Source organism: Callospermophilus lateralis, chromosome 11 (assembly GCF_048772815.1).
Source record: "Callospermophilus lateralis isolate mCalLat2 chromosome 11, mCalLat2.hap1, whole genome shotgun sequence".
Lineage (NCBI taxonomy): Eukaryota > Metazoa > Chordata > Mammalia > Rodentia > Sciuridae > Callospermophilus > Callospermophilus lateralis.
Window position 1 is genome coordinate 57,985,055 of NC_135315.1, and position 22,282 is coordinate 58,007,336.

Here is a 22,282-nt window from a genome sequence, read left to right on the forward strand (position 1 = left end):
AGGGCACCTGTAAGTGCATAATTGTGAGCTGCACAAGTGGAGAATGGAAAGGAGATACTTGGGTTGCTGTGGAGATCTTTGGGGTTTGAAAGAAATTCTCTGTATGAAAAAAAATCAGAGACCCCCGCCCCACCCAAAGCATACAGAAAGGCCGAGCATCCTGGAAATCTAGAGTGAAAAACGAGACAATCCCTACTGCAGTCACAGGAAGCCACCAGCTCTTCCCTGAGCACAAAGCCCTTGTGCTCTCCAGGCCTCCTGAAATTCTACCCAATTTCCAAGGCCCTGGTAGTAGAGCAACCAGTGTTGTGGGAGGAACGCCTTGAGAAGATGACCTGCGATTGATTCTATCCAATTTCCAGTTTCCCTGTTGGATCTTCCTATGCCACAATTGTATCCCAAATATGTACAGGGGCCCTGAAACCGGTGCAAGAAAGGGCCCCTGACTCCAACTCCTACCTCAACTCCTACTCTACTAAGGAAACAAAGTATGTGCCTCAGGATATGCAGCTTGTTAGAGGTAGACCTACTTCGTAACACAGGGCTCCTGATGTCCACTCCACGAGTTTTCCACAACAGCACACCAGGAGTGCCAGGCAGCTCAATGATATGCTTGAAATATACGGAATTAAATGATCCAACTGGCATTTGTTAGATTTATAATCCACAAAACGTGGAGAGGAAGGAGGGAGAATGGTGTGGCACAGGGAGAGAGGGGGCCCCTCAGCTCTCCCTTCACAGGCTGTTGAACCAAACCAGTGACCAGACCTCAGAAGAGCAAGAAGAGGTCCGTACTTGCTATCTAGAGACCACATTTTATGCAGCTGGGGATTCCAGCAGCATCTGACCAGCACGAGAGAAGACACTGAAAGAGGAAAGGAGGCATCAATAGAAGAGAAGTTAAAACTGTAGTCTTTAAATATTTAAGGGCTATTACATGGAGGACGAACCACAGTCATCCTGGGCTGATCCAGTGGCCACTACAGAGGTTCAATCTCCTTGAGGATGAATAAATGAGACTTGGTAAACCCCAGTCTAGAACATCAGGCCTCAGGAAGACAACCAGTAGTGACTGGGCCAGTCGAGGAGGAGGCAGACTTGGTCTAATGAGGGAGTTTCTAACTGACAACATCTCAAAGCATCCCTTCCACATCACTGGTTGCTCCTTCTCAGTCTCCCCTTCTTCTCAGATTCCCCATTCCCCAGTCCCCCAGACTCATCTCCAGGCCTTGTGTCCTTCCTTCTGCTCCCTTCTGATCTGCTCCCCAAATAATGTCATCTAGCACAATGACATCGAATATCCTTCCACAGAGACTAACCACTCCCAAATATGAATCCCAGGCCAGACCTCCCCTCCCCACCAAGCTACAGATGTCTCAATCCAAGAGATTCTTTGCTGACATCTCCGATTGCCCAAACCTGAATACTGATTTCTATCTCCTCCCGAAACATTCTGTTCCTATGTCTTCTAGCTCAGTCCAAGACCCCCATTTCATACCTAGTTGCTCAGGCCCCAAACCTAAAAGTCATGACTAGTCACCTTTCCTTAACCCCCTACATCTAACCTAGCCGTAAAACCTGACACCAGCCTTGTCTCCTCCATTCCACCTAGCCGGCCAAGCCACCACCTGCTTCCTGGGGTTCTTAACAAAGATTAAATATCTTTCCCTTAGAAGAATGCCTAGCTCCTATGTGAGTATCATCATCTTCACCATCATCACCATCACCGTCATCAGTATCTCATTATCATCATCATTCCCAGCCTAGATCATTACCATGGGCCCATCAGTCCCCCGTTTCCATTTCTGCTTCTCCCCTCAAATTGTTTTTTAATAAAACAACTGAAGTGAACTCTCAAAACATAAATCTTGCTACTCTTTCGCTTCAAGTCTTTCAATGGTGTCCCAATGATCCTCCTCAATAACATCGCCCGGAAGGTTCTAGATGTTCAGCCTAGTCCCCTCTCCTGCCTCACCTCACCGCCTTCCTCCAGCTACTGCACTCAGCCACACCAAACTCTTTCCTGCTTCATGGCTCTTCTCTTTACATTCTGGAATTTTCTTCCCATGGTTATTTACGTGACTGGTCCTTCCCTGACAATCCACATCTAAATCTCTATGAAAGGAAGAGGCCTTCCGTGATCAGCTCCTTCCTCCCCAGAGATGACTCTCTATTTCACTCTACAGAGCACTTTCCACTCTCCATGAATGTTTATTGATTATGTATTGCCTCTGTCCTCCAACTAACAGTGAGCGCCACCGAGCAGGGTCCTGGTCTTTCTCGTTCACCTCTGTATACTCAATTTATGGAACACAGTCTAGTACAAAGGATTAGCTTGATATATTTGAAGAATAAATGAATGAATCTCATTGTTATCTCCTCAGAAATGAAAAGGGCTCTCCTGAAAGGCAGAAGGGTCCATATCCACCTTGTAGGGTGGACAAGTGGTAGGCATGGCAGACAGCTGTCCTGCTCGAGTGGGTAAAAACTCAAAAATGCTGGGACATTTGTTGTGTGACAGTACTTGCACACACAGAAGGCCTCATTCTAAAACCAAGGCCACATCACTGCCAGTTCTTCCCTGTTCCTGAAATATATAAAAAAAAGCTCTAGTAAAATCCCAGGGATGTGACATAAGTTTTTTGTTTTGATTTGGTTTTTGAGATGGGAATCTCACTATGTTGCCGAGGTTGGTCTCAAATTCTTCCTGACTCAAACTCATCACTGAAGTTTTGCAAAGCAAAGAATAACCATGAACTTGGGGTCATCAAGTTCAAACACAGGCTCCAACAAGCATTCCACATTACTCCTAGATATTAGCATTCAGGAGAAAAATGAAGGGTTAAGATAACAGTATCTGACAACATCCCATATCTTATACTGCCCTTTCCCCTATAAGGCACGCATCCCAGGACAGGGTCCTGTAAAATCAAGAGCCATTCCTTGGGTAGAAATTATGGGTTGGCCCAGGGAGCCACAAAGATTTTAAATTGCAAAACATGAAGCCATAAATGCAGAGGGCCTCCTGTGTTTTCTAAAATCTGACCCAAAGCTGAGCCACAGATGAGGAAATGGTCTGGCATCCTTGCCAAAAAGACAGTGTCACCAAATGGAAAAGCAAGATACAGTCTGGGATCACTCTGAAGATGGAGACCAAGGAGAACAATAATGCTTCATACTGGGGGCTGCTGAGGCTAGTAGTTTTTTTGATATTTTTTTCAATCCAAAGCATTGATCCAATGCTACCCACAACCTATTCAATGTCATGAATTTGTTGGTGATGGTTAGGATGGAAAGAATAAATAAGGAATGGTTGTCTTCTCAGCTTGAGGCCCCCGTCTCAGTACACACTTGGCAATGGAGCAGACCTGCCTATTGTCGTTGGAAAATGAGGACTGCCTTTATAAACTGGAAGGGTGAAGGATTCTTTGAGGACAGATTCAAGAAGGGCCCAGTTATTCCCTTCATGCTTTGGACCTTGTCTTTAAAACTGAAAATGATTCCAGGATGTACACATTTACTTCATTCATGTGCCGTGACTCTTCAGTATAAAAAAGTTTGCAAGACAAGACAGGCCTTCGTAAATGAGCATAGGGCACAGCAGCCTGGTTTGATGAAAGACTACTTCTGCCTGGCCCCTGTCTCGGTGTGGATCTCTGAAACTGATAAAGACCATGCCAAGGGACAGGGCAAGACCAGGCTATGCCCTTCTATCTCTCAGGTACCCAATTAGCCCATGATCTGATTCCAGTAATCTGCCCCTACTCTGCTACATACCAGGTTCATGCAGATGAAATAAAGAATGGAAGAAAGCTTATGTGGACTTGGAATTAATATTTAAATAAATAAATTGGAAAATCAAAAACAAAAAAAGTATCCTATTATTTAATAGCAAGCTGATGTTTTGTCTATATGCTCTGTGTCAGTAGATTTTAAACTTGCCCACAGAGACTTGGGGATGAGGATTGACACATCCTCTACCCAAACCAGAGCTTCCCAGATCTTATTAGCCTTGGAGTCTAGAAACTGGTGTCTTCCCCTCTGCCCCTCTTGGCTTGTGTGGATGCTACAGCCCCCACCCATTGGGCCCTGTCTGCCTTCATCCAAGGCTCCATATCTTAAAGCAAAGAGAATTTTTTTAAATTATTTATTATTTTTTATTATTTTCTAACATAAAATTCTGTTTGTAGCTATTTACCAACTGTCATCAATGAGGGAAATGTAAAAGGAGCAAAGTCACAGAACACAGTGGAAGAGATCCCATCATCTGGGATCATCGTATGATGATACATTGGTGCGTTTCTATTTTGTAGGATTTCCAAAATATCCTGCCTTATGAATGTTTCTGGACTATTGCTACAGGTGGGGATAAAACAGGTCGCTGAGAATTTAAAACAGTTCTAAATGTAATCAGAAAAATTGGAAATGCATCCACAGGCATCAAACTCCTTACTGGTGTCTGGAAGGACCTTCAAGACAACCTGAGATTCTACCCTGTTCCCAGGATTCTGGCCTGCCCTCTCCTCTTCACCTAAGCTCAGCTCCTCCTCTCTCTGGTCATCTTGCACTTGATGGTCGGTCCCCCTGCATGGAACCTCCCCCAGATGTTTCATATAGCTGACTCTCAGGCATTTATTTCAAGGAGTCATTCTTCAAAGAGCCCTTCCCTCCCCGCTGCGATCCTTCTTTAAAACATCACCCTATCTTGTTCTCTTCATAGCTCCTGGAACTACTCCCAAATTGTCCATGTTTATTGACTGATTTGCCCACTGCTCTGTAAGCTCTTGTTCACCCTTGTGTCCTTGGTGTCTACAATAGCATCTGTCACATAATAGAGGTGTAATGAATAGTTCTGAGGGAAAGAACAGAAAGAAAGAAGGGAGGGAAAGAGAAGATGATGATGAGATGCGAGAGGAGATTTTAGGAGAAGCCAGAAGAGATGCACCAGGTGGAATCCTATGGGCCATGTTAAAGATCACAGAGAAAGACCAATGAAAGACCTCTGAAAGATTTTTTTTTATTTCAGGAATAATATGATTAAATTTGTATTTTTAAACACATCACCCTGGCTTCAATATGAAAAATGAATCACAAAGAAACAAGAAAGGCTCAAGCTAGCTATTCCAAAGGCTGCCTCAGTGGCTCTCACAAATGAGACAAGAGGCATCATTAACCATGATAAGACTTTGCTCATGACTAGGAAGCGGGGAGACAAATAGAGAGAAGCTAAGATCCCATAGTTTTCAATATGGGTCAGTACAAGATTGGCGTTGGTGTTGACAGAGCCCAGGATACATTAGCAGTAGAATATCTGGAGAATGGTAAAATAGTTAGGTCCTGCCCTGAAACTCAGAGGACCTGGGTGTGCTATTGTAAAAGAATATAAATGGATGTGTTGGGTGTGGTCGAGCCTCAAGGAGATTCATTTTAAGACAAGATTACAGAGAGGTACTTGCTTTTAAGTTTCTACAAATTGAGAAGCTATGCTCCCCTCAAGGCTAAATTCTCAGGCTAAATAAGTGTAGGTATGGTCATGTGACTAAATTTCAGTAAAAGATAGAAACGAATGTGTGTGGTCTCTCTAGGGCATTCCATTAAAAGGGAAAAGAATATATTCTTTCTTTCCTCCTTTCTCCATACTACTACTAAAATCATGGGTAAGATGGCTGGTACTCTATCTGCCTATTGGTCCATGAGGATAAGAACCAAGCACTCCCCACCACCACCTAAATGGCAAAGAAAGTAGCTAAAGAATACCCGGGTGTCTAACAAGTTCATGAAATCATCCTCTCTCTCTCTTAGGCTGCCTACTTTCAGACTTCATTTAAAAGAGAGAGAAATAAGTCCATTGAAGCCACAGCCACTTGAAGATATATCATCCTAAGCAGTCAATTCTAATCCTAACCAGAACACTAGTCAACCAGTCTGCCTTATCCCATGCATTGCTTGCTTGTACTGCAAGGGAATATCCTCCCCCTTGCTTGTATTTACTTAAATCCTGCCCATCCTTTGGAGGGTGGATCAAATTCCACCTCCCACTGGAGATTTCCCTACCACTTCCTCCCCTGAACTCTGGTGCCTTCTTGTGCATCTGACCTTTGTGCCTTCACAGTGAGTGATTCAACTCTCCATACTTATCCCCTGACACCTCATTGAGGCTCCATATCATCAAAGGCATGATCCCCATGGTGTCCTAGTCCTGCATGTATTCCTGAGACTTGAGAGACTTTCAAATGAATATGCCTTCTGGGGTGTTTGGGGATTTTTTTGTTTGGTTGGTTTTTGTTTACCTCTGCTTATAGGCCTTGTAGGTATGAGAGACAGAAAGTAAATAAATAAATTAAAAGAAGAAGAAGACAACTACGGAATAGGAAGAGTGAAAAGCAGTTAGTAAGAAATTTAGAACCAATTAGTAAGAAATTTAGAACTACTCCCACTTAAAGAGGGTAAAAATGGGAGTTCATAATCCACTTGAGTCTAATGTATGAAATATGATATGTCAAGAGCTTTGTAATGTTTTGAACAACCAATTAAAAAAATAAATTAAAAAAAGAGAGAGCTTTGGGGAAAGATCTAAGATATCTGCATCAAATTCTATAGCACAAATGTTAGATTGCCTCAAAACACCAGGGGGCTCCATTCAAAGCAAAGGGTGACACCCTGGAGAGAGGTGCAGCACATAAGAAAGGGAATCCCTTCATAAAAAAAAAAAAAAAAAAAAAAGCCACAGGTACATTGGTACAGTGGCTGGGCACTATAGTTCCAGCTACTCAGATAGGAGGATCACTTGATCCCAGAAGTTCAAGGCCAGCCTGGTCAATATAGCAACATCCCTGTCTTTAAAAAATAATAAGAAGAAGAAAAAGAAAAGAAAGAAAGAAAAGGAAGAAGAAGAAGTCATGTAAACCAAAGTATTTTCCCATTGCACATTTGCAACACAAATCTTTGCAAATCAATATCAACAATTACTTTGAATCACTTAATAGAGTATGTTTCAAACATTCTAAAAGCAAACACAAACAAGGTAAATGATTTGTACTAGTAGCAGTTCATTGTCTGATGCTTTTAAAATTCTGCATTTTCCCACCTTATTCTTTGCAAAGCAATTGTTAAACCCAATCAAAATAGCAAAGGGGGCCTTCCAGGATTCACTATGTACTGCTAAAGTTGTAACACAGGCCAGCATGTTAGGAAGATGTCAGCAGAGATAATTACTATTGGAGAAGTTTAAATGGAAACTTCTAATTTAGAATTAGCCCAAGTGGAAACAAGCCCAGCTTGCTTAGGGGCATGTCCAGATTTCCTCAAAATGTCCTCATTGTGAGAAACAAGAAGGCAAATGTGGAGGATAATGGACATTCTGGGGTGTATGTGGAAAGGCACTGAGTGGATATGGAACTAACACTCAGGACTTCAAAGTCACTGTAAGTGAATCCAAGAAGTTGAGCTTGGCACACAAGGAACAAGTTAAGAGATAAGAAATTTCCTGTTTAACTAATGACAGTGCCTCTTTGAGATCTTCTAGCACCAAGTGACAGCTATTTACAACTTCAGCAGGCACTTAAAGCAGGTCAGCCACAGGCTACACTGCAGTATCGCTCTCCTTCCTGCAGACAGTTTGCAGCACAATTTAGCAGTTCCTGGGCCTCCTCTTTCTGCTGAAACTCGGCCGGGCTTTAACACGCCTGCCAAAACTTCCCCCTTCCGGGCCTAAGAGTCCAGGATTCCATGCCAACCCCACGTGGCTAGATGCCACTTGGGGACAGCGCCTGTGGACACAGAAACCAGAGCCTCAGAAAGCCTGTGGCTCAATTGCCACTTGTGGCCACCAGGTGTCAATAACGAGTAGGAAGACTCCTGTCCTGAGTTGTCAGGGAACTTGGGCCAGACCCTGAACTGGAAGAAACCGGATGCTGTGGCTTTAGGGACAAGCAGCACTATCATCACATTCTCAGGCATTCATGAATTCAGGCATTCATTTACTTATTTGCCAACCTACCATGCAAACTCACCATATAACCTCTAGGATGGCTTTAATTCCATGTTTCTCACACGCTCAGAGAAAAGACATACTGCTCACTTCAATGGGATGGGGTCTTTTACCCTGTCCCCTCCCCCAGGAAGGTGGAAACATAAAGTACAGTTTTCTACTCTTTGTCTACCCTCCCCATGTAAGGTTTTAAACGAGCAGCATCTATTTATACCAAGGATCAAGGCACTTGGTTTATAACATGTTTCCGGACTACTGGGTACAGAGTCCACGGGAGGGGAAAATCTAGCAAAAAAATCAGATGGTGCAAAGCTAGTACCAAGTGCCATTTCACTGCCTGCTTTATTGAGTTGGATCTAAACTGATTTCTCTTATCAGATGCGGCACCTTCAGCATAAATATTGGATCTATGAGTAGTTGCTACAGCATTTAAAGTTGTACTCTATTGGCCTTTCAAACCCAGGAAAGTTCTGTTCTATGTATAGCTACTTGCCTCTCCAGGATGAGGACACTTCCTTTGGAACTCAAGACTATGTCAAACCAGGCCCACCAGTATTTCAATACCAACTACTATAACCTTACCCAGCAACCAAACAACACATTTTATTCGCCTCTGCCTCCGTGTATCTCGAAACACAAGATTCCTACCAAGCATTCACCCCCTCTGAGTTCTTAGGGCATCTAGTGGGTGCTTCCCCAATAACTGTCTCTTTAACTTGACCCTAAGTAAGCCTGGCTTCAAATAACTAACAGGCAAAGATGCTGTGCTCAAGAGGAGAAATGCAGTCTTCTGGATAAAGGACCCTCAGGCTCAGCTTTGGGTTTTGCAGACAGCTTCAAGTCCCTAGCTTGCAACAAGGAAACACTCAAAGGTTTTGATACTAGGTGGCACCATGGAGGCCCAAGATCTCGGAAGTCACTTTGTAATGAGGGAACCCAAAACGGGTCCAGTCATCCTCAGGACAGCCTGCTGTCTCTCCCGCAGGAAGAGGCAAGGCATTTCTGAATACAGACAGTCACCAAACCAAAGACACCCTTTAGATCACATTCCCAGTGGAATCTGCTAAAGGTCTGGCTATGACACCACCTTTATTGCTTACCTGTATCCCAGTTTCTGGACTCACAAATAGCATTACACCAAATGATCAGGAGGAAACTCAAGGGCATTTCTCTCGGCAGAGAGAATCACAATGGTACCCAGGATCTTAGCTTCCCGAGTGAGGCGACTGCCCCCTTTCCTTCCACCTTGGATTCATGGCTGGGTCACATTCCACCCACCCTAGCAATCACTTTTTAGCTGATGTTTTTCAAGAACAGGTGTTTCCAGGTCTAAACTGAGAAACAGACGCCAAAGGACAAGCTTGTGGAGCAAAAAGCCAGTCTCACCATTAGCTGACGAGTAGGAACAGTGCTGGATATTTCCTGAAGAAGATGTGCTACAGTTCTGCCAGAGATCTGTCGCATGTCCATTGCCCACGATCCATTGCTAGAAAGAATCAAACATCCTGAATCAAAGGAAGTAATGAGGAGTAAAGGGAATGACAGGAAGCAGTCTGAGGGATGGCAAAGAGCAGCCCTATCCACCTGGCTGCCTGGCCTGCTGCTGCCCTCCCCAGTATAATACTGGTCAAGTTCACAGTTATGATCAGAAAATAAGAGGGGTGGCAGTCTAGTACAGACATCATGCACTTTGCAAATGGAAAAGTAACACACACACATACACACACACACACACACACACACAAATTATGTGCAGAGTTGAATAATACAGAAAGAGGAGCTATGGTGTCACCCCAACACAACTTCATTCAACCATCTTTACCCTCTTCATGTCCTAGGTATCATTCCCCAAATGATTCCACCCCCTCTCTAAGCCTGTTTCCTTACTTACAATTCCTATCAATTTGACAAGATTATCATCACACATAATTAAGGTCTTATAAAGATGCCTGTAAGTGATAAAGCAATTCACAAATCTCTAACATAATTATTTCTCAAACAGACTTAGAAAATCATGTGTACAGCTTGCCTTACATTAAGATGTTAAAGTCACAGGCATGTAACTACCTGAGTTGCTGCTCATCTTCACAGGCAAGTGAAAAAGTTTACAATCTAATATGTCTGATGGTTTTGTAACAAGTTATTCTGCTGACCTGTTCACATCAGTGGAAGCTTGACTAACACCTTTGATGTGGAACTTGCAAACATTTTCCGGAAAGGCCAATTTTAACCTTCTAAATTCAAGTGGTGTTTTATAAAGTAAGCCACCCATCTGACTTACGGTTTGGATAAAAAAAAAAAAAAAATTCTTAAATGCTCCACTTACTTCCTCTAGAAGATTGCATCAAGAAAAAAAAAATGCTAAACAGTCTTATCAAATGAAGACTGCGGGACAGTGGATGGGCCTTGAAATTATTTTGTTATAAATAGAAGCCTAAGCGGCTAATCTAGTCCAGCGATTGCTTGCTTTCTACCCCAGAATCTGCTCGGGTTTTCTCAAAACAACTGAAAGGAGGCAGATTGCCAGAAACAAAAAGAAAGGGAGAAAAAAAAAAAAAAAACCGCTCTGGGACATCTGAGACTTCTAGTTGTCTGCAAATAACAACCCACGCTCTGAACCAGGAGGGGTACTGGCTGAGAATCAAGGTGAGGAATTGCCCGCCACCCGAGGAGTCTCCCCTGCCCGCTGGTCACTCACGCTGACGATCGTGGAGACGAACAGCAACACTAGCACAGCGACGTGGAGGACAATGATTCCCAGCAACAGGAGGAGCATTCTGGCAAGTTCTGCTCAGCGGAGTTCCTGCCTGCACAGAGAGAGAGAGAGAGAGAGAGAGCCCAAACTGGATGAGAGGCCGAACGCACTGGTCGGCCAGAGGCGCGGGCAGCGGAGCGAGGGAGGAGCGCTCCGAGGGAGGATCCCTGTGGCTAGCGGAATGCCGGGGCCTGGCACTGAGCGCTGCTGCCCGCCTGCCCGCCCGCACCGCTGCCAAGAGAGGGCGGCAGCCGACCGTAAGATCCCCGCCCAGCCGGCAGCTGGGCCCGCCTGCAAACGAACATCTTTTGCATTTGGAACAAAACAAGCGGTGTGCACGTCTCAATCACCCCAGGAGGAGTTTCTAGAATGACTAGTCCACTGGAGGCCTCCAAGCGTCCCGGAAGCCTCCCAGGGACATCCTGACTCCGGAAAGGGGAGAGAACGCGCTTTCCTAAACACGGATTTAGATGGGGATACCCCTCTAGGGTATAAGTAGGGATAAGGGAAAAGCTAGCTCCAGATTTATGATAGGCCTGGAGTCACCAGAAGCCAACTGGGAGGGAGAGCGCAGCAGGAAGGATGGTTTCCTAGACCCCAAAGTTCTGGGCAGTCCGTTGGTCTCCAACTTTCCACCCAGTTTTGCCAGCGTCAGGGAGCCTTCCTGGCCTCAGCTCTGCCTGGCGTTAGATCTACTGGAGGCTCTGGAGAGACAGCGCAGAGCCAGGGGAGTGTGGAAAGGAAAGAATTGCCCGGGAGGGTTGCCGGACCCGGAGCTTTCCACCCTTAGTGCGCTTTCCCAGGGCAGCCCCTGAGGGAGGGGGACATTCTGCTCCCGGGCTAGCCCCTGTGGGGGATCTAATCTGCGCCCCAGGCACTTAGAACCCCAGCGCAGACCCAGTCCTGTCTGGGCGGGGCGGGGAATCGTGAGCCCAGGAGCTTGATCTCAGGGGAGTAGATGTCTGGCGGGAAGGAAAGACAGAGGGTAAAGAATTCATTGGAATCCCAGAAGAATTCCAATTGGTTAGAACTGGCAGTAAGAACATCTTCCATCCGATTTTGTGAACTCCTAGACTCTCATTTACAGACTTTAAGGTTGGGGTGACCTGTTAGAACGATTGTGTCTCTGAGGACCAGTTAATGACAGAGTCTTGTGGCCAGAGAGGCATTTCAGTGTTTTGAAAGTACCCCAAAATCCCCGAAGCCTCCCTTTCTCTCCACAAGTCACACATCCAAAGAAACCCTGAAAAGCACAGAAGAAATAACCAAGGCTTTCTGATGTCTTTCAGAAGGGTTAAAATTAAATGCGATGCTTCCTAGTGCCCAGGAGCAAGAAGAAGATGCTCGCTGGGACATGTGGCGTGAACCTGGAGGACCACGGGGGTCCAGTAACCCTGGAATGTCTACTCTAGGGAATGTTTTACCAATGCGTCCTGGAATCCACCCCTCTCCAGCGAGTCTTCCTGCGCCGCCCTTAAGTAGCCTCTATCCAGACACCACCACCACCACACCCCGCGCCTGGTAAGGTGGTCTACAGACCAGAAAGGCACTCCTCACGGTCTACTTCCCAGGTAGGAAGGAAATGAGACAGACAGAGGTCTGCAAGCTCCTGACAGATAGTTCAGGGACCTGGCCAGAGTCGGTGCCTGCTCTCAGCCTTCTGGCAAACTCCAGACAGAAGATGCCCATGTTTCTCCCCATCTCCTGGCTTTCTCCTCCACATTACTTACAGCCCAAAGGAATAGTTGTCTTGGATCAGAGCGTCTCGGGTACAGACTTGAGTCGTATGCTCTGTTGCTGGCGTCCCCAAAGACAGCTGTGCTGCGGGGCTGCGGGCGCGAAGCAAGGGGGTAGTGGGAGGCTCCTGGCTTTCCCCTTTAACCGGAACAACGCCCTGTTTGCGTCGCGGCACCAGGGTGTGTCTCTGGGTCAGCGTGTGCGGGAGGGCGGGATTCAGGGAGGAGAGCTGGCAGGAGGGAGTAAGGGAGGGCAGGCGGGGGACAGTTATTTGGCCTTTAATGCGCCTCGGGGGAAAAAGCCGATCTCTGCAAAACCAAGGCGACTTTTACTGGATACTAGAAGCCTCTGAACTTTTCTCACCTCCCACCTCTCCTTGACTCCGCGGTGTTCATGGAAACTTATAACTTGGCCCCTCGGCCCCCTCAGTCCACGTAGGAAAAGCCAGCCAGATGTCGCCCCAAGGGTGTCCAACGCGGGGCTTCGGGGGCGCCCTGGCGCCAACTGAGCGCACGCGTGGGCTGAGGCCAAATTCTTCTCCTCCCTGTAGCAGCGAACCTGCGCTTAAACGCTGGAAGACTTCCTTCTCCTCTGGAGCCCAGGCATGCCTGGCTAGCCCTGGCGGTTTAGCTGGACATTTCCCTACCCACTGGTCCCCTCTGTGTCTGCATCTAGGAAGTGTGCTGACTTCTAAAATTCCAGGAGACCAATCTAGAGGACCCTGCTTGGAGGAAAATTCGCGGGAGGAAGAAGAACCAGCTTGACTATTGGACACTATGTTGGGATCCCGCTGCTCCTAGCCTAGGCAAAACCAGACTACCAAGTGCCAGGCGAAGTTTGCCTGAGGCAGTCTGGCTTGGTTCCCTTCCTTGGCCGGCGTCCTGGCCACGGGGTGTGAGGGAAGCGGCCATTTGAGGTGGGGGAAAAGCAGCCAGGGAAATCAGCTGATGCATAGCCGCCTGAGTGTGGCCCGCCCAGCTCTATGGAGAGAGTAGCTAGCTCTTGGCTTTGTGCAGGTGCGCCCCTCTAAGATGCTTTCCAGCCGGCCCTGGTGCACCAAACAGGGAGCCAGAATGTGGCTGATAAATGTCTTCGCGTGCTAATAATGCAGCAGTTTACACCACATTCTCCCTACCTGTGTCATGGGGCCTCATCACCCTAAATGGCTCAAAGAATTCCATATTATTTTGTCATTTGAAAGTAGCTGTTATTTTAACTAATCTTATATCCTTACTCTTTAAGTAAAAATAAATGCAAAATTTTTTTTCAGTGGTTTTAAAAAAAAAACTTTTCAGATTGAAAAAAGACTTGTAAAAACTTTTATTTAATTCCCATTAAATGCCAGATGCTGGCATATAGGGTCCGTGGGAAGCAGTGTGGTACATTGGATAGGCACTCTGGCTCTGGACTTGGACAAACCTGATCACCCACTTACTTCTGTTGTGAATCTGGGCAATTTCTGAAGTTCACTTCAGTTTTATTGTTTATAAAGAGGGCTTTCAATTCAGTGTCAGTTTTCTTGTTTGCAAAGACAGTTAATACTGCCTGTTTCAAAAAGCTTTTTGATGATAATTAAAGGAGGCCACATGTATCAAACAGTCAGCATAGTTGTCTAGAATAAAATAAGGACCTAGACCCCAAATTGTCACCACTATTATTATAATATCTCATTTAACCCTCACACTGACCTTTTTCAAGGCACACCAAACCACCACGACTCTAAAATAGCTTATAAAGCCATTGCATGAGAGTGCATATGCAAGTGGAATGACTAGAGAAATGGAAGTATTTTTTTTCTACTTCGTGGGTCATTTTCTTAAAGCCAGATTTGCCCTAGAAATTATTGCCTGGTTTTGTGCTATTCTGCCTTTTATTTATATGACGAGTATTTATGTACTACTACCTATCCAGTACTATTCTAAATGCTTTACAAATATTAGCAATATTTAACTCAGGATTTTCTTTCCTATCCTTTCTGGTTTTTTTAATATTTAACTCAGGATTTTCTTTCCTATCCTTTCTGTTTTAATAAATTATACATCTAGAAAAGTTCATGCATTATAAATGCACAACAGCTTGCTTCATCCTTTCTTTTGAACCCAATATTTTAATCAATAACTACTCAGGTCACAGCCACACCTTAAGCTTCCAGACTGGTGAACCCATCCATCTCTTACAGCCTCTTGCTTCCTGCCTGGTTCCCAGTAGCAGAGAAGAAATGCTGCTCAATACAGTGCCAATCAGGCCACACCCAGGACCTAGCCAGCTACAGGTGGAGGGGTCTTCCTAACCTACTTGCCAAGATCACTTGCCAGCTGTTTTCCATCAGGGAAAAAGCCTCTAGCCCTCTTTCTCTCTTCAGTCTGGATGTGGTAGGTTTCCTAGATTCTCTCAGATGATTCTCCTCCTCCCCAGTCAATTCCAGCACAAATGTGCTGTCTTCATTGAAGTTCCTTCCTTTCAAATTTGCAGGGGTTAGGGAATCAGGTAACTCTCTGTAAACAAACACACCACCCAGAGGAACAATTTGCCAATAAAACTCACCAGACCAAACAGCAGACCAAACAGTAACCCCTTCCTCCACGCAGATTTCCTTGCAGTCAAATGCAAAGGATAGCGAGGCAAGGCCCTCCCCACTGGGCAGCCAGTGACCCACAGACAGATTAAGCCCCACTGCCTTCAACCAGGTTCCTGGAGATGTTCCCTGCAACTGAACTCAGACCAAGCGTCTTTCCAGTTTATTCAGGGGCTGGTCCAATGCTGGGATATGTCATGGTGGCCTGAGAAGCTCTCAGTCTCTACAATTTAAAGAGACAGTGTCCAGCTTTATGTACCTTCTAGAACAGCATGATCCCCAGAGGCTCTGCAGGGAATGGAGAGCCTGCAGTCAACTGAGACAAGAGCTTAGGGTATGCCTGAAACCCGGGAGCCACGGCTGTTCTTCCTGGGAGTGCCAGCCAGCAGCATCCTAGCAGAGAAGTTCAGACAATTCTTAGCACCTCCCCTCAACTCCCAGAGAATTCTGCAGGGATGAAATCTACTCTGTGAGGGTCTGTGTGTGTGGTGTTATATGTGCACAGTTAAGTTTCATTTTAAATCAACAACATCCTTTTAAGCACTCCAACATGGCACAGATGACTTCTCAGAGTATCACCCCAGGGAGGCAAATGTCTCAAAATCACCAAATCAGGTTATTTGCTCAGTTGGCAAAGATCTCTGATACCTGCCCCACCACACTGGCAGTATATTAGAATAAAGCTCAGAGAAATGGCTCTTCCAGCTCTGTCTTTAATGAGCCCTTCATCAAGTAATTATTAAATGTTGACTTTCATAAGCTAATTCAATTCAAGTAAACAAACCTCTACAGAAAACATTCTGACCTGTCAGGCAGGGTAGGCTGAAAGAGCAATTGCATAGCCACAAAAAGTTGGCAAACAAAGGCACGATCTTCTTTTTAGCTTCTCACTTTTTCAGGCTCTCAAAAAGCGTTCCCATCTAGACTTCTCTGACCACGGGTGAGAGCAGCTTAGTAAAAGAATAAGCAAAGCTCCTAGGTGGGTGCTCTAAGACAAAGGGATGTGGTTCCATTGAACAAATTTCATGGAATTCTGGCAATTTCCCATCTCTTATGTCAGGGATCCCCAATTTGGAGCTACCCATAGAATTTGGGGAGGTCCCTATCTGCTGGGCTCCTTAATCTTCTAGAAATGAGTCTCAAAAGCCCTGTTCAATTATTCTGCTCACAGCCAGCCTCTTTCCAGTCCAAATGAAACAATTTCACTTTTTTTTTTTTTTTTTTTACCATTTGCTTAAGTCATCTTTATTTTTTTCCAGTGTGGTTCCAGCCCTGATTGCTCTTTGGAACCACCCAAGAACTTCACCAATGACCTAGCCTAGACCTGTGCCCAGAGATGCTGCTGTTGGTGGTCAGGGAAGGGGTTCAGTGTGGGTAATTCGTAAGGTTCTTCTTCCCCAGAATGTTTCATTGTCCAGCCAGGTTGTTGGGAGTTAGCATGTCCCTGTTTTCCTTCCAGTTCCCTTCTGCGGTGGGACCCAAATTGAGGTAAGGATCAGTGTGGGCTGCAGTGTTTCGCAAGTTGAGGTTTAGCCTTGCCCAGAAAAACAGGGTGTGTGTGTGTGTGTGTGTGTGTGCAAGAGAAAGAGAGAGAGAGAGAGAGAGAGAGAGAGAGAGAGAAGGGAACACTCCTCAATCCTCCTGTACAGAGCACGTGGGAGCCAAGGATCATGGTTTTTCCAACCTCTCTATAAATGCATCCCCATGATTAGACCTGAACATTGTATGATGGAGGCTGCTGCCCTTTAGGCCAGGACCAAACATGGACACATCTGAGAAGATCATTCCTCTTCCAAGAGCTAAGAATTTGGAAGAAGAGTTTTGGGTGAGGTGAAGGCTGATGGTATGGATTTTGCTTCTAACTGAATAGAACTGTTCCAATCAGCCAACCCCCGCCCCGACTCCCCCCGCCCCCACCTCCATGAGCTTCTCTTTCCAGAACCTGCTTTCTATACCCTTTTGCTCTCCTCTATCCCTAGCAGACAAACCCTGAAAGTCCTTCTGGGTTGGGTTCTCTCCCCCACACCTCCATGGAGCCAAATAAGAAAAATACCTTTCTGGTCTTCTCTCTCTGTTTCAAGTAGCCGTCTTAGCTGGAAGGTACACCTATCCTGGACATCTACTTTGAGTAATGTGTCTGCAGGGCCATGGAGAATATTCCTCTGGGCCACTTTCCTTATAGAATGATCACTTAGAACAGTCATCCAATCAATCACATTTATCATTAATATTTTCTCCCTTTCACACATAGGGAAAATCAGAATTATGAAACTTCCCTGGGGAAACATAGGTTAAGTCAGATTGGTTAATTCTAATACTTTTGTGCTTTTCTGCTGCAGTAACAACACATTATCCATAAGTTATTGATTAAAATACTAAGAAGAGACCATACTTATTTGGTGCCCATTAAGAGCCAGTCACCAACCTGAACAATTCAATGAATCAAATAATTGAATCCTTACTTTATGGAATTGACATCACTGTCAAATGCTTTTATAAGAAGGGGAAACTGAGGCTCAGCAAGACCTTGAGGAACTTTCTCAAGACACTGCTACGGTGCCCATGCTGTCTTGCATCCTACATCACCTCCTACCTGTGTCCAGCACATCTATCTTCTTTAACCGTGTTTTTCCATAGATGCTAAAATTTAATTTTCTTATTTCATGAAAGATACTGACATAGGGCACCTATATAGGTAGTCACATATCCTTTGCCATTAAAAGGCAAGAATGTGTCCCAGAACATCCCCTGGCCACACCATTCCTTAAATGACATCTTTCAAATTCACAACTTCATCTTGGGATAAATTGCATCTTTAGCCTTTTCGTCTGTGGGAGAGAGAAAGCACAGAATCACATGGGTGTCACTTTCCAGCATCCTGACTCTTCCGGTCAACAAAACCATGCCCTCCTGTGGGAAAGACCATTCACATATGGGTGCAACACCAGCAACTGGGGAAAAATCTGCCTGTAGGAAACAGTTGATGTCATTAAGACTGTCACTGTCATCCATGCAGAGAAGACCCCAAGCAGACTCCAGAGAGGGAGGAAGTCCTTTCTGCACTTTGTAGCTAGTAAAATACTATTGCATATAGTATCTCATGGGATGAGGAATCACTGTAACCATTTTCTACATGAAGAAGTGGGGCTTGAGAAATTTACCAGGTTATCTCCAGGGACCAGCAAGTGAAGGCCAAGGAGGAACTTGAAATCAGATCCTCAGTTCCCTAATCTGTGATTTTTCCATTCTGTGGACTCCTCAAAGAGCAAATTAGAAACGAATCTGAATTGGGCAGTCATCCAGGCGATGAAGTGGTCGTCGAAGCATCTATCACACCAGGTTCTCCATGTATCTGGACAGTGTTTACGCTCCAGTTGAAGCCTTTCCTGTTTCACTGAAGCCAGCAGCCTGCGTGGGAGTTCTTGGCTGGACCTAGATGCAGCTGGTCTGAAAGGGTCCTCAAAAGTCAGGTTTCTCCCTCATTTGGATGCATCTAGGCTTCTCTGACCATGGGTGAGAGCAGCTTAGTAAAAGAATAAGCAAAGCAGGGGAGGCAGAAAGCAAAGAAGGCAGGAAAAGAGGAAGGAACGGGGAGAGAGGGAGAATGAAGAGGAGGAGAAGGGAGAAAGAAAGGAACAGAAGGAGCTAGTTTGATTTCCCATGACAGACCCCTCTATAAATAGATAAGTTTGAAATTATACATTATGTCATGTCTAAGTCCCGATAAACAAAGATAGGCAGAAAGCAACATACAGACACACAAAATGGCACAGGCTGTTCCCTAGCTGGCATATTTAAAATTCACAACTTCATCTCGGGATAAAGTGCATTTTTAGTCTCTTCACCTGTGGGAGAAAGCACAGAATGATTATGTCCCAGCACTGAAACCCTTAAACAAGTACAAAGTACAAAGAACTCTTTGTTCCTCGATGCATTGTTGCTTAGGGAAGCTGGATTCCAGAGATGCAAGCGGAGGGGGGAGAACACAGTCTTTTCTCTCACATCTCTTGAGCTAGCGGAGGAAGGATGGAGCCTTTTACATTTAAGCAGGAGAGGGTGAGAAATGGATTTGTATTGGGGAAAGCAGGCTCTGAAACTTTTTCTAAAACTCTTTACTCCCAAGTGACAGTCTTCTGCTCTAGCAGAGGTGGAAAAGCTGGGTCGCATATTGCCACATAAGGTTGGCAAGGAGAGGAATAGGAATGAATGGATTTCCTGGGCCCCTGCAGACCAGGATACGACTACTGGGAAGGCAGCTGGAGCTTTGATGTCCTCGTTGAGAAAGGTAGACAGGAAAGTCTGACATAACGCAAGGGAATGCTTGATTCAGATATACCAAGAAATGGGGGCATTCAACTCCAGTAAAAAGAACAGCATGAACACAAATGGTCCTAGATGAGAATCTGGGAGGTCGGCCCCATTATTATCCCCATGATGTGTGTTCTGTGTGATCCTCTGGCTTGAGGATCAGCAGCTGCACTTAGAATGAACTTGAGGGCAGATGTTTTCTTCATCTTCAAGTCTCCCAACTAGTTCTCAAGTGTGAAACCTCAGCTCAAGCATGGAAGGTCACTGGCAAAGGTCAAATCCTTTGGAGAGGTTCAAAGAGAAACTGGGCAAAGCTTCAAGCATGCTTCCTCTTCATTGTTAAAGACTAGGAAATATCTAATCCAGAGGACTGCAGTGCTGAGCTTGGGCCTCCCGGGGTAATTGTTTTAAAATTTTGGGCTCAGAAACTAAAGTTTTAGAAATGCATCTTAAAATAGTCACGGATATGCAAAAAAAAAAAAAAAATGGCTGTAAAGATATTATTGAAACCTTTTATAATGAAGAAAAATGTGAATGTCCTAAATCTCAAACCCTAGAGGAATGAATAGGTAGATTTTAGTGTAGTCAGGAGATGAAATACTATGTAAGTCTTGAAAATAATGTGGAGGAAATATATTTAATGAAATGGGCTTACATTACACTTATCATTTTAGGGGCACTTGCTATGGGCCAGAAATTGTGCTAAACCTCTCATTTAATACCTACAATAATCCCACAGTGAAAGAGCTATGACCTTCTAAGACACCCACAAAGCTGGTAAATGGCGGAACCAAAATGTGAACTTTGGTCATTGGAAGCCGAGACACCGCATTCTTAACTACTCAACTCTCTCAGATGTATAGTCTCAGATTTCTATGTGATAATAACAGCAAAACCTGAAAGATTACAAAGTTGGGAGAACCAATGAAATTGTGTTCTTTTAACACTACACATTGTGGTTTGGATCTTAAGGGTCCCCCAAAGGCCATATGCTAAAAGGCTTAGCATTCAGCCTTTGGCACAATAGGGAGGCAATGGACCCTTTAGGAGGTGAGGCCTGGTGGAGGCAAGTTAGGTTTCAAAAGCTCTCCTGCACTATGTGCTTCCCACCACAATGCTCAGCCTCACCTCCAGCCCAAAAGCAATGGAGCCAGCCCACCATGGACTAAAATTCCTGAAATCATGAGCCAAAATAAATCTTTCATCATTATAATTTATCTCTCTAATGTATTTTGTCATAGCAATGGAAGACTGACTAATACACTGTTTCCAAGTTCTGATATAAGATGGGAAACACAAATTTGCATGGAGTTGAACATATAATGGGAATAACTGGGATGAATAATCATGTATCTCAGGCCTCCATTACAACAAATCTGTGACTTTCTGGCTTAAGAGGAGGAGGTACACACTGGATCCACTCCAAGGAGTGGCCAGGAGGGCCACCGGCAAGTGCTCTACTTCATCTTTTGCACTGCCTCAACTGGTGTCTCACATCCAGGCACAGAGGGAGGATGACACTATTGAACTGAGTTGTATGTCTCACAATGTGGATGGTACAATGCAAGCATTTATGTAGACTTAGAGTTTGATAATCTTATTCTCTCCTTTTAAAATCATATCCGGATGCTCAAAAGAAAAAAAGTGACCTAGATCTTCCTTTATCTCGAGGGACTTTTAATGTGCCAAAAGTTTATTGGTTTAGGTATGTGATTTTGAAGATTAGAATCCTTACTACCCACAGCAAAATCATGGTTGAACACGTGATTCAGATAAGTAAAAGTACCCTGAAAACTATGGTCAGTTTAACCAAGGGAGAAAGCCCTGTGTGATACCAATGTCCTTCACCTAACTACTGTTATCATCTTATTTTTCAGAATCAATCTCTCTCTCTCTCTCTCTCTCTCTCTCTCTCTCTCTCTCTCTCTCTCTCCTCTTTCTTTCTTCCTCTCTGTCTTCTTTCACCCCCTTCCCTCCTGTATTTCCCAGCCTCACAGTATGCACCCATAGTAAAATAACATTAATATCTGAGTTCCACTACCTTGTGAGAGTTTTAATGATCGGGAGAACTCAGGACCTTTTTTTAATTTCTCATCTCACCAAGGTATTTTCACAAGTCTTTCCCCCAGGGAAGACTTCTTTTAAGTGTCTCACTCTTATATACTTCAGTCACTTGATATGCAGTTATGCCTTGTGATTCCCTAGAAGGAGACGAGACTACAAAGCCTTTCCTAAATGTACGGAGCCTTGGAAACTTTGTTCCCAGCTTATTACCAAGACTTGGGTTCCTGAACCTCCCTGCTGGCTTAAGTGGCTTTCTTCACTGACGTTCTAATCTTCATCAAGGTAGGAAACAAGACTATTGTCATCTCAGGAAAAAGAAAAGGCATATTTGAAGGCAGGAGGTGTTGACTAAGGACTCTGGGCCAGCTAACTTTCCCCAGACAGGGAACAGAAAACATCAGTCGTGGCCAACATTGAGCAGAAATCCCAAAGAGATTTGTTGCTGTGATCCCGGGGTGAGGAATTGGGTAGATGTGGTCTGAGGTCACACAGTGCTCCGAGATAGAGCCACATTGTTCCCCCATGGCTGCTCGGGCTCTCTTGTCGTATTTGGGAGAGGAACACAGTGTTTTGACTCCGGGATTTAGCCTTCCCATGGTCTTTGGAAGAGTTCCCTGGGACCCAGTTAAGGTGTTACATAAATGAGCCCAAGATGGCCTCTGCATATTGAATTGCTTCTTTCTTTTGCTACAGGCTGAGACTTATTAGCTCCAAAGTCGAATGCTGTCAGATTCAAATGTTTTATACTTCTAGTTATTGTTCAAGGAATTTCAAAACAAAAACCCCGTATTTTTAGACCTATAGAACTTATTTTTTTTTTTTTTAAAGTATCCTGTGAAACCTCAACCCATAT

At 44.8% G+C, this 22,282-nt stretch overlaps 1 protein-coding gene across 2 annotated transcripts in view; it reads right to left on the minus strand.

The window, feature by feature from the left end:
* Pmp22 (peripheral myelin protein 22) overlaps positions 1–15,172 on the minus strand; it is a 33,183-nt gene extending 18,011 nt beyond the window's left edge. Inside the window, exons 1-3 of one of the 2 annotated variants that reach the window (XM_076869548.1) lie at positions 15,027–15,172; positions 10,689–10,797; positions 9,377–9,476 (exon numbers count right to left, since the gene is read on the minus strand). In XM_076869548.1, the coding sequence (XP_076725663.1) occupies positions 9,377–9,476; positions 10,689–10,766 (178 nt within the window). In that variant the 5' untranslated portion in view covers positions 10,767–10,797; positions 15,027–15,172. Of the gene's footprint in view, positions 1–9,376; positions 9,477–10,688; positions 10,798–12,475; positions 12,645–15,026 lie in introns of those variants that run through there. The other variant, XM_076869546.1, reaches the window with a different exon arrangement.
* Between the last annotated feature and the right edge of the window lie 7,110 nt (positions 15,173–22,282).